Source organism: Leucoraja erinacea, chromosome 31 (genome assembly GCF_028641065.1).
Source record: "Leucoraja erinacea ecotype New England chromosome 31, Leri_hhj_1, whole genome shotgun sequence".
Lineage (NCBI taxonomy): Eukaryota > Metazoa > Chordata > Chondrichthyes > Rajiformes > Rajidae > Leucoraja > Leucoraja erinaceus.
The window spans coordinates 2,064,790-2,077,313 of record NC_073407.1 but is presented as its reverse complement, the minus strand read 5'-3'; the positions used below and the strand labels follow the sequence as shown (position 1 = coordinate 2,077,313).

At 40.3% G+C, this 12,524-nt stretch overlaps 1 protein-coding gene across 1 annotated transcript in view; it reads right to left on the bottom strand.

The window, feature by feature from the left end:
• c5 (complement component 5) overlaps positions 1-12,524 on the bottom strand; it is a 148,573-nt gene that overhangs the window by 21,970 nt on the left and 114,079 nt on the right. The window contains exons 26-27 of the mRNA XM_055659724.1: positions 5,560-5,644; positions 4,746-4,797 (exon numbers count right to left, since the gene is read on the bottom strand). Of these exons, the coding sequence (XP_055515699.1) occupies positions 4,746-4,797; positions 5,560-5,644 (137 nt within the window). The remainder of the gene's footprint in view (positions 1-4,745; positions 4,798-5,559; positions 5,645-12,524) is intronic.

The window sequence follows — 12,524 nt, the reverse complement described above, 5'->3', positions numbered from 1 at the left end:
CTCGTGCCTCACTTGGCTGCCCCTTATTTTGCAGCTTTGCCCCCTTGTTCATGCCCCCCATATTGGCGAAAAAAAAAGGAATATCTACCTTATCAAGCAGCTTAGCTTATATGTTTCAATAAGGTCACCCCTCGTTCCTTTAAACCTCAAGGATTACAAATACAATGCTCTGGCCTCTTCACATAAAGAATTCGTTCTGTAAATCTTCATTAGCCAGATACTCACGCTACTGATCTATCTGTAACCTGTTGCAGAACCACAATGCCCTCACCAAGACATGAGCTTCCTCCTATGTTTATATCATGGGCAAATTGGAAAACCTTACAGTTCATTCCCTCCTCCATATAATTAATGTAAATATGAAATAATTGAAGGCGGTGAACTGATCTCCAGGGTAGTCCACCAATTACATCTCTTTGGCCAGCAAAGAACCATTTATTCCAACTCTTCATTTGCTATGTGATGGCCGGTTTTCCATCACAAGTTTTATTTTGCATGCTATCCAATCAGATCAGGTAATACTATATATAAATCTAATCAAGTAAAACTCAAGTACAATAGGTGGAGCAAAAGGGGAAATACAGAGTGCAGAATATATTTCTCAGTAGCATATTGTAGCACATCAGTTCCGTAGACAAAGTCCAATGTCCGCAATGTGGTAGAGGTGAATCAGACAGTACCCTAGCTTGTGGTAGCCTGATAACAGAGTGAAAGAAGCTGTTTCTGTCCGGTGGAGCATGCTTTCAAGCTTCTCTCCAGACCTTTGGCACTTATCTTATGCACTAGCTACTCATCTGGCATTGTGTCAAATGCTTTTGGATATCTAAAAATACACTACATCTGTAGATTCACCTTTGTCTATTCTCCCTGAATTCTTAAAAAAATTCATGCAAATTTGTCAAACGTGATTCACCATTCATGAAACTATTTAGACATGTCTACAAATTATTTCTAAATTTTAAAGAGGAATATCTGCGCATGCTCTTTTGTAGCTCTGTTCTGACCATAAATAGAGAATTTTATACCTCACAAGTTGTTAGGACAAACATAATGTCACGGGCATTCCACAGTGCTTTGTCGACAGTTGAAAGGAGAAATCAACATTTAACACATTAAAAGGCTAAAGCATTAGCAGCGATGCAATTCTGATGCACCAAAATAATGACGCATTTTTGAAGTTGTTTACCCAAACATTTGGGATTGAATATACCTGAGGAATGGGTTTAATAATCAACTCATTCTGAAATGTGTTTCATGTGATGTGAATTGTTTCATGAGACGTGAATTGGCCAAGATTGACTGGCAATTAATTCTAAAAGGGTTGACGGTGGATATGCAATGGAAGACATTTAAAGACTGCATGGATGAACTACAAAAATTGTTCATCCCAGTTTGGCAAAAGAATAAATCAGGGAAGGTCGTGCATCCGTGGATAACAAGGGAAATCAGGGATAGTATCAAAGCGAAGGATGATGCATACAAATTAGCCAGAAAAAGCAGCATACCAGAGGACTGGGAGAAATTCAGAGACCAGCAGAGGACAAAGGGCTTAATTAGGAAAGGGAAAATAGATTATGAAAGAAAACTGGCAGGGAACATAAAAACTGACTGCAAATGTTTTTATAGATATGTGAAAAGAAAGAGATTAGTTAAAACAAATGTAGGTCCCTTGCAGTCAGAAACAGGTGAGTTGATCATGGGGAACAAGGATATGGCGGACCAATTGAATAACTACTTTGGTTCCATCTTCACTAAGGAAGACATAAATAATCTGCTGGAAATAGCAGGGGACCGCGGGTCAAAGGAGTTGGAGGAATTGAGTGAAATCCAGGTTAGTCGGGAAGTGGTGTTGGGTAAATTGAATGGATTAAAGGCCGATAAATCCACAGGGCCAGAAAGGCTGCATCCCAGTGTACTTAAGGAAGTGGCTCCAGAAATAGTGGATGCATTAGTAATAATCTTTCAAAACTTTTTAGATTCTGGAGTAGTTCCTGAGGATTGGCGGGTAGCAAACGTAACCCCACTTTTTAAGAAGGGAGGGAGAGAGAAAACGGGGAATTACAGACCAGTTAGTCTAACATCGGTAGTGGGGAAACTGCTAGAGTCAGTTATTAAAGATGGGATAGCAGCACATTTGGAAAGTGGTGAAATCATTGGACAAAGTCAGCATGGATTCATGAAAGGTAAATCATGCCTGACAAATCTTATAGAATTTTTCGAGGATGTAACTAGTAGCGCGGATAGGGGAGAACCAATGGATGTGGTGTATCTGGACTTCCAGAAGGCTTTCGACAAGACCCCCAGCTACTTACAATCTGAGCGCAGGTATATGGGACTAGGGGAGATTATGTGTTCGGCACGGACTAGAAGGGTCGAGATGGCCTGTTTCCGTGCTGTAATTGTTATATGGTTAATGATCTGGATGAGGGAATTGAAGGCAATATCTCCAAGTTTGTGGATGACACTAAGCTGGGGGGCAGTGTTAGCTGTGAGGAGGATGCTAGGAGACTGCAAGGTGACTTGGATAGGCTGGGTGAGTGGGCAAATGTTTGGCAGGTGCAGTATAATGTGGATAAATGTGAGGTTATCCATTTTGGTGGCAAAGACAGGAAAGCAGACTATTATCTAAATGGTGGCCGATTAGGAAAAGGGGAGATGCAGCGAGACCTGGGTGTCATGGTACACCAGTCATTGAAAGTAGGCATGCAGGTGCAGCAGGCAGTGAAGAAAGCGAATGGTATGTTAGCTTTCATAGTAAAAGGATTTGAGTATAGGAGCAGGGAGGTTCTATTGCAGTTGTACAGGGTCTTGGTGAGACCACACCTGGAGTATTGCGTACAGTTTTGGTCTCCAAATCTGAGGAAGGACATTATTGCCATAGAGGGAGTGCAGAGAAGGTTCACCAGACGGATTCCTGGGATGTCAGGACTGTCTTATGAAGAAAGACTGGATAGACTTGGTTTATACTCTCTAGAATTTAGGAGATTGAGAGGGGATCTTATAGAAACTTACAAAATTCTTAAGGGGTTGGACAGGCTAGATACAGGAAGATTGTTCCCGATGTTGGGGAAGTCCAGGACAAGGGGTCACAGCTTAAGGATAAGGGGGAAATCGTTTAAAACCGAGATGAGAAAAAACTTTTTTCACACAGAGAGTGGTGAATCTCTGGAACTCTCTGCCACAGAGGGTAGTTGAGGCCAGTTCATTGGCTATATTTAAGAGGGAGTTAGATGTGGCCCTTGTGGCTAAAGGGATCAGAGGGTATGGAGAGAAGGCAGGTACGGGATACTGAGTTGGATGATCAGCCATGATCATATTGAATAGCGGTGGTGGCTCGAAGGGCCGAATGGCCTACTTCTGCACCTAATTTCTATGTTTCTATGAGGTGATTTCAATATTACTCAGTTCCTACAAAGTAAAATGATGCTGCATTAGAACTAATTTATTTTTAGTTTGGTACAGAGTACAAAAAAATTAATAGTTGTCATCTCACAATTCCCCCACTATTATATGCTAACAATAGCAAACAAAGTGTATTCTTCAATCATTGAAGCAATCAAGATTAAAAGAAAGGATTTTCCTACTATAAATGTTGACCTGATTTCTATTAGACCAGTTTTAATTAAGTCTTTGGTCATTATAATGGATTTGGAGATCACAATGGAAGTATCCTTCAGATTAACAGCTGCTAGTGTATTAGCAGCAAAAGTAAAGCACAAACACTTTCTGACAACTAAGCAATTTCTAAGGATTGTTGTCCGAAATAGATATGATATTCATAAATGTTCAACTCGTGTACATAAACATTGCATATTGCAAACTCATTATTGCTTTGACTGTGAAGATATTTTTCATGTTGAGGAAAGAACTGCAGATTCTGGTTTAAACCAAAGATAGACACAAAATACGGTAGTAACTCAGCGGGCCAGGCAGCATCTCTCGAGAGGAATGGATGACGTTTCGGCTCGAGACCCTTTTTCAGACTCATATTTTTCATGTTATGTAATGTGATTAAGCATAATAATTCTGGTTAAATGGGATTTTGTGGGGCAGTGGTCTAATGCTGCTGGGGATCATAATTCATGGAATCATAAAATAAAATCATAAAATTAAAAAAATAGCTTGCACCCTTTACACCTTTCCCTTTGTGCTTGATGCAGGAGGCCTGAGTACTCCAGCTCCTCTTGTTGTATCATTACAATGGTGCCATTTCAGCTGATTAAGGAGCAATTATTGGATTGCTCTTGATGGTTAAGGTCATTGTGATAACTCACACAAAATAGGCTCCAGAGAGTCAGTTTTAAAGTGTGCTCCATATCATAAATAACAAATGCTGGAAACCTGAAACCAAAACAGTACATGTCCAAAACAGTGGTAGACAAAAAGTGCCTGAGAAACTCAGCGGGTGAGGCAGCATCTATGGAGCGAAAGGAAAAGGCACGCCTTGACCCGAAACGTCGCCTTTTTCTTTTGCTCCATAGATGCTGCCTCACCCGCTGAGTTTCTCCAGCATTTTTGTCTACCTTCGATTTTCCAGCATCTGCAGTTCCTTCTTAAACATGTCCAAAACAGTAGTTAGTTATTCGACAGTAGTTTTCTATGGAAATAACAGGTGCATCAGAATGTTGTTCTTTTTTTGCCACAAACTGCACCTTTCCAGTATTTTCAGTTTATGTTCCATTTCAACAATTGCCCAGTAATTAGACCTCTGCCCACCTTCACGCCATCTCTCACCCAACACTTACTTTGCACAAGCTTTCAGACGATAAACCTTCCGTACGCCTGCAGGTTTTCTACCTGGAAATAGACCATCATTATTATTATTATTAATACATCTGAGTAAACTAAATCAGAATAAATCATATATTAACAATATCTTTTAAAAATTGTTACATTTGGATACATTATAAGAGTATAGACGTATATATTGAGTATAGAATTTGGGAGGTCATGTTGCAGTTGTATAAGACATTGGTGAGACGGCATTTAGAATATTGTGTTCAGTTCTGGGCACCATGCTATAGGAAATATGGTGTCAAACTGGAAAGGGTACAGAGAAGATTTACGAGGTTGTTGCCAGGACTGGACCGTCTGAGTTATAGGGAGAGGTTGAGTAGGCTGGGACACTATTCCCTGGAGCGCAGGAGGTTGAGGGGTAATCTTACAGAGGTGTATAATATCCTGAGAGGAATAAATCGGGTAGACGGACAGGGTCTCTTGCCCAGAGTAGGGGAATCGAGGGACTGAAGATATAGGTTTAAAGTGAAGGGGAAAATATTTAATAGGAATCTGATCAGTAACTTCTTCACACAAGGTGTGTGTATGGAACAAGGTAGTTGAGGCTGGGACTATCCCAATGTTTAAGAAACAGTTAGACAGGTAGATGGATAGGACTGGCTTGGAGGGATATGAACCAAACGCGGGCAGGTGGGACTAGTGTAGCTGGGACATGTTGGTCGGTGTGGGCAAGATGGGCCGAAGGGCCTGTTTCCACACTATACCACTCTATGACTATGACTCCATTATGGCAGACAATGCAACTGTGGCTCCTATACTCACCTGACGTGGCCTTTGTAGCATCTATTTTTAGGTCGAAATGACAAGTTTCACCAGAACTGCCGATTACATAATATACACTTTGCATCTATGAAAAAACACGATCCAATTAAATAGCTTTATGAAAATCTAACCTAACCCTGATCTTCTCATTTATGTTTTGAAACATGTGTGAAAATTCAGCAATATTAGTTGATTACCACGTTGGCTGAATATTGCACATAAAGCCCTACAAATTATGAACCAATTATTTTGGGTCATTCTGCCTTTGCTGGGGAATAAAACTAATCAGATGTCAAGAAAAAAATCACAAAGTAACTCAGCGGGTTAAGCAGCATCTCTAGAGAACATGGATTGGGTCAGGACCCATCTTCAGACTGATAGGTATTGGTTTCACAAGTGACCCATAACACACATTAAGTAAAAAACAATTAGTCAATCTTTGGATGGTGTTGCAAATGTTGCAAGTTTCAGTCATAACGCACAACAATTAGTTTGTTAAAAAATGTCAAGAAAGCCAAAGAATTTAAATAGTGTAATGAGGTTGAAAATATAACGGACACAACTGTTAGTTTAGTCTCAATGTCAAATCACTGCTCATTCTCCATTGATCAAAAAAACCCAACAAGAATGTAACCACAATGCTACTGCTATCTAGTTAATTTTAAGCTTGGCTTTGTCCCTGCCTTTAAGAGAGGAAGGGAAAAAGTTTGCCAAAGTTTACGGGTGGCCATGGTGGCGCAGCAGTAGAGTTGCTGCCTGGGTTCAATCCCAACTACATCTGTCTGTATGGAATTTGTACGGTCTCTCCGTGACTATATGGGTTTTCTCCGAGATCCTCAGTTTCCTCCCACACTCCAAAGATGTAGAGGTATGTAGATTAATTGGTCTGGTGTATGCGTAAATTGTCCCTAGTATGTTTGTAGGATAGTGTTAATGTGCAGGGATCGCCAGTCCGTGTGGACTCGGTGGGCTGAAGGGTCTGTTTCCCACTTGGGCGATCATTTCGGCGACTGTCAAGGTCGTAGCAGGTCTGCAAAAAACTGGCGACTGGACCCCCGTACGACAATGTCTACGGCAAGCTACAACAACCTACCACCTTCTCGACGGCAAGCTATCGACAACCGGCGACCCATTAGGATATCCACCTACGACCGCACCTATGACAACCTACGTCCACCGACGAGAAGCTACGACAACTGAAGACAACTTAAGACAATTCAGTTGCCGGTACCTGTTGTCCGTTGACGTAGGTTGAGTAGGTAATCGCCAATGGAATTCTCCGAAGTCAGCACCAGCAACAATCTACGTCATCTGGCAACAACCAACGTCATCCCAGCGACAGCCTATGACAGCACCTACGTCAGGAGAAGTCAAGCTACTCTCATTGGCATCAGGCCCACTATCGCCAAAATTCTTTGAACATTTCAAAATCCAGCAGTGACCAGAAAAACGCTACAACTCTTTGGGCCACTGGGAGACTATACAGGCGACACCCCGGCAACCATGTGGCGACAGCCCAGTCGCCTAAAAAAATTGCCAAAGTGGGACACAAAAAAAAAAGGAAAAACTAAAATAAAAACTTTTGTTTTTTTGTTTTTTTTATTATCTGGCCAGTTGGCTCTGTTTTTCACTCCCCGTCAGCTTGTCTAATCTGTTCGTCAATCAATATACTTTGTATTTTGCAGTTTTCATGTTCTTTGTCTTTTCTTTTTCTATCATCATTATTCTATCAACATTATTAGTGCATCAACAGTTTATCCCCATTGCAACATGGGCCTCACCTTTTCAAAACCCACCTTCTCTGCAACTTAAAACAAACTTGTTTTCTCTCCATCCCAACTCTGATAGAGAATGTTTGACCCAAAATATTCACTTTTTCTTTCCACAAATGCTGCCTGGTCAGCTGAGTATTTTCAATATTTTCTGTCTTTATTCCAGACTTCCAGCATCTGCAGTTTTATTGATTTTCACTAAGCTTCTTTCTGTCTGTTCACAAACCTTAACACAATCTTGGGTATCATTCAATTAAATCTCACATACATCCTTTCCAAGACCTTAACAATGTTCTTAAAGTATGGTGACAAGTATGGTTGTCATCTATACAAATGATTTGGATGAGAACGTACATGGCAAGATTAGCAAGGTGGCAGATGATACAAAAGGTTTTGCAGATGGTTACGAAAAATTGCAGCAGAGTCTTGATCGATTGGCCTTGTGAGCTGGGGAATGGTTGAAGGAATTTAATGCAGCCAAATGTGAGGTGTTGCATTTTGGGAAGTCTAACATGGGCAGGAACTACACCGTGAATGGTATGGCTCTAGAGAGTATTGTAGAGCAGAGTGATCTAGGAGTGCAGGTGCATAGTTCCTTGAAGATGAAGTTGCAGGTAGATAGGGTGGTCAAAAAGCAGTTTGGCAAAATTGCATTCATCAGTTAGAGTAATGAGCATAGAAGTTGGGAGGTCATGTTGCAGTTATGTAAGATGTTGGTGCCCATTTAAAGTATTATAGAGATGTTCAGTTCTGGGCACCATGTTATAGGAAAGATGTCGTGAAGCTGGAAAGGGTATAGAGACGATTTACGAGGATGTTGCCAGGACTCAGGGGTCTTGCTATAGGAAGAGGTTGAGTAGGCTGGAACTCTATTACTTGGAGCACAGGAGAATGAAGAGTGATCTTGTAGAGGAGGTGTATAAAATCCTGTTTAAGGGCCTGTTTCCACACTGTATAACTCTAAGAAATTAGTGCCCTATACCAATTGATGCCCAACCAGTGTTCTCTAATACAAATGGACAATGGAATCATTTATCCTAATGAAACATTAAAAGCTTTACAAATTTACTTGATTTGTAATACAAGGGTGCACTAAACCTTCCACCTCCTTGCGTATAACCTACTTGAACCCCTCCAATCTGGCTTTCGCCCCCTCCATAGCACGGAAACTGCTCTCCTCAAAGTCCTCAACGACCTCCTCACCTCTGCTGACACTGGTTCCCTCAACATCCTCATCCTCCTCGACCTGAGCGCAGCCTTCGTTACAGTGAACCATAACATCCTGCTCACCAGACTCAAAGACCTCGGAATTGAAGGCTCTGCACTCAGCTGGCCTCGTTCCTACCTTTCCAACAGATCCCACTTCATCCCTCTCCACAACCACACCTCTGCTACAGCCACAGTCACTCAAGGCGTTCCCCAAGGCTCCGTACCCGGCCCCCTCCTCTTCATCATCTACATCCTCCCCCTTGGTCAGATACTCCGCCACATCAACTTGGACTTCCACTGTTACGCTGACGACACCCAGATCTACCTTGGCACCAAATCCCCCCCACAACCCCCTCCTCTCCCATATCAACTCCTGATTGTCAGTTATAAAACCCTGGATGAACATAATCTCCTCAAACTCAACAGCGATAAGACAGAATTCCTCCTCATAGGCTCCAAAGCCACACTCAGCAAAATCAATAACCCCACTCTCACCATCGACGGCACCACTGTCTCCCCATCTCCCCAGGCCCGCAACCTTGGTGTGATCTTTGATTCCACCCTCTCCCTTGAGCCTCACATCCGCCATGTCATTAAAGCCTCCTTCTTTCATCTCCGCAACATCACCAAACTCAGACCCTCTCTCACACCGCCCGCTGCTGAAAGACTCATCCATGCCTTCATCTCCTCCCGACTGGACTATTGCAACTCACTTCTCCTTGGCATCAGCTCCACCTACATCAACCGACTCCAACTGGTCCAGAACGCAGCCGCCCGACTCATCACCCATACCAAATCCTGGTATCACATCACTCCAGTCCTCAAACAACTTCACTGGCTTCCCATCTCCCACCGGATCAACTACAAAATCCTGATCCTCACCTACAAAGCCCTCCACCGTCTGGCCCCCCCCATATCTCACTGACCTCCTCTCCCCCTACAAACCCTCACGGTCCCTCAGATCCACATCAGCCGGTCTCCTCTCCATCCACGTCCAACCTCCGCAGTTTTGGGGACAGAGCCTTCTCCAGGGCAGCTCCCAGGCTCTGGAACTCCCTCCCCCAACTGATCCGCAATTCCGTGTCCCACACCATCTTCCAGTCCCGCCTCAAGACCCATCTCTTCACCTCTGCCTATCCTTAGCCCCACGTGCCGTCCCTTTTCATCTGTGCATTAATTGCCTCATACTGTGTTTTGTATTGAATTCTGTATTTACTTTGTGTACAAGTCATGTCTCTACTATTTATTTCATTCCCCTTACATGTTTTTCCTCTACCTGCTAGATTTTTGTAAGGTGTCCTTGAGACTCTTGAAAGGCGCCCATAAATAAAATTTATTAATATTATTATTAAACCAAATACTTGACCTGTAATAAACCTGTACAATCATTTAAACTGTCAATGTCAGGCATCATTGCACAACATTCAGTCTTCATTTCTCCACTCATCTCCCCGAGATCATGTAAATAAAAATTGAAGATTTCAAATTTACAAATAATCTTTCCTTGATTTTTTCAGTTTTGCAATGATCTGACAATTTAATAACTGGCACTGAGTAATAACTCTGGCACTGGCTCAGGACAATTAAATCAGCGGCCCTGGACATTTTATGACTGTTTTTTTACTTGTATTTTAATGTTGCTTTTTTTTACCTGCACTTTTTAAAAACTATTCGTACTGTTTTTATCAGGAACTGGAATGTTTTTTGTTTTTTTTAATCGTTTTTATTTATGCGTGAAATATTTAAGTTTTTATGTGCGATGCTCTGGTATTTCCTGGGAAATGTCTTCTCATTTTGCATTGTACAACTGTTGCTTTGCAAGATGACAATAAAAGGATGATAATAATCCATCTGGAGCAGATTGATGTTGGAAAGGTGAAACAGAAACCTTATTAGGAAGGAAGTAGCACATACAAGGCTTAATGAGAGTATGATGACATGCATTGGGTGTAAGAACAGACCTTTCTCCTCACGCAAAATAGGTAAAAATAGATTGGCATCTGGATCAATGTTAACATACGTTACCAAAATCATAATCAATGTGATTACTAGGTCAGTCTCTAAGGTCAATCAGAATTTTAGTTATGCACCGCTATTATGGGAAACCTTCAAGGCATATATTCGTGGCGTCATAATCTCTTACCAAAGTTTTCAAAATAAGGAAAATAAAAGAGAACTTCAGCGGATAGAACAGGAAATAAAATTACTAGAACTGGACAATGCAACTGACCCAACCATAGATAAACATAATAAGATAACTTTATTGAAATATAAAATCAATAGAATACTATCGGCAAGAGTAATAAGATTATTCCAAATTACAAAACAAGCACACTTCGAATTTGGGGATAAGCCACATAAACTACTTGCGAGGCAACTGAAGCAACAAAAAAAAGGAAAAAACTATCACTAAAATTAAATCGGATAAGGGTGAGTTTCTAACACTGCCAAAGGATATTAATAAGAGGTTTGCCCAATTTTATCATAATTTATATACATCTAAAATAAATACAGATGTTAGTAAAATTACTAATTTTTTAGATAATAGCAATCTCCCAAAATTGGATAGTTTAGAACAAGAACAATTAGGAGCACGGGTAACTAGTGAAGAAATAAAACAAATAATAAACTCACTGAAAAATGGGAAGACCCAGGACCAGATGGTTTTAGTAATGAATTTTATAAAAGATTTCAGGAGTCAATTGTACCAAGATTGTTCAATTTATACATGCAGGCTTATACCAAAAATAAACTACCAGAAACCCCAGCAGAAGCAACAATAACGCTTATACCAAAAAAAGATAAAGATTTAGATGAACCGGGTTCTTATAGAGCTATTTCACTTCTAAATACGGATCAGAAAATTTTAGCAAAGATTCTAGCTAGAAGACTAAATAATTATATTAACAATTTAATAAATACGGATCAAACGGGATTTATACCCAAAAGACAATCATTTAATAATTACAGAAGGCTTTTCAATATAATGTACTCTCACAATAAGCCGAATGAAGATATTTCAGTTGTTATGCTGGATGCAGAGAAGACATTTGATCAGGTAGATGAATGTTATTTTATGAATAATGAATTTTATGCCACTATTTATACAAGGTACTCCAAAAATTTAATACGGGAGAGAATTTTATTAGATGGATTAAACTACTTTATGATAGACCTACGGCAAGAATATTAACTAACAATATGCTATCTCCAAAATTTTACTTATCAAGGGGTAATAGGCAAGGTTGTGCCTTATCACCATTGCTATTTGCCCTTATAATAGAACCGCTGGCCGAAAGGATTAGAAATCTCCCGAATATTCACGGATATAACAATAAGGACTCAAAGAATAAAATTTCATTATATGCTGATGATATCCTTTTATATATTACTAATACACAAACGAGTATACCCACCTTATTAACACTAATTGACGAATTCGGCTCTTTTTCAGGATATAGAATAAATTGGAATAAAAGCGAAATTATGTCTTTAAAACCACAGGATTCGAGACACTTACTAAAATTCCCGCTCAAAATTGCAACAGAAAAATTCAAGTATCTGGGTATTCAAATGATGAGAAGACACAAATCATTATTTAGTGCCAATTTTACGCCACTATTAAATAAACTGAATGATACGATTAAATTTTGGAAAACGCTCCTGCTCTCATTAAAGGTAGAATTAACGCTATAAAAATGACTTTCTTACCACAATTAATATATTTGTTTCAAGCGATCCCAATATATATTCCAAAATGCTTTTTCAAAAAATTAGATTCTACTATCACTAATTTTATATGGGATTACAGAGCACACAGAATTCAACGAAAGCATTTGTGTAAACCTAAAGAAGTTGGGGGTTTATCATTACCTAACTTTATGTATTACTACTGGGCAGTGCATATTAAGAACATAATGTACTGGTTGGATAGTTCCACTCAGCAGTTGGAGTGGATAAGAATGGAGAAAGAGGAGTGCTATC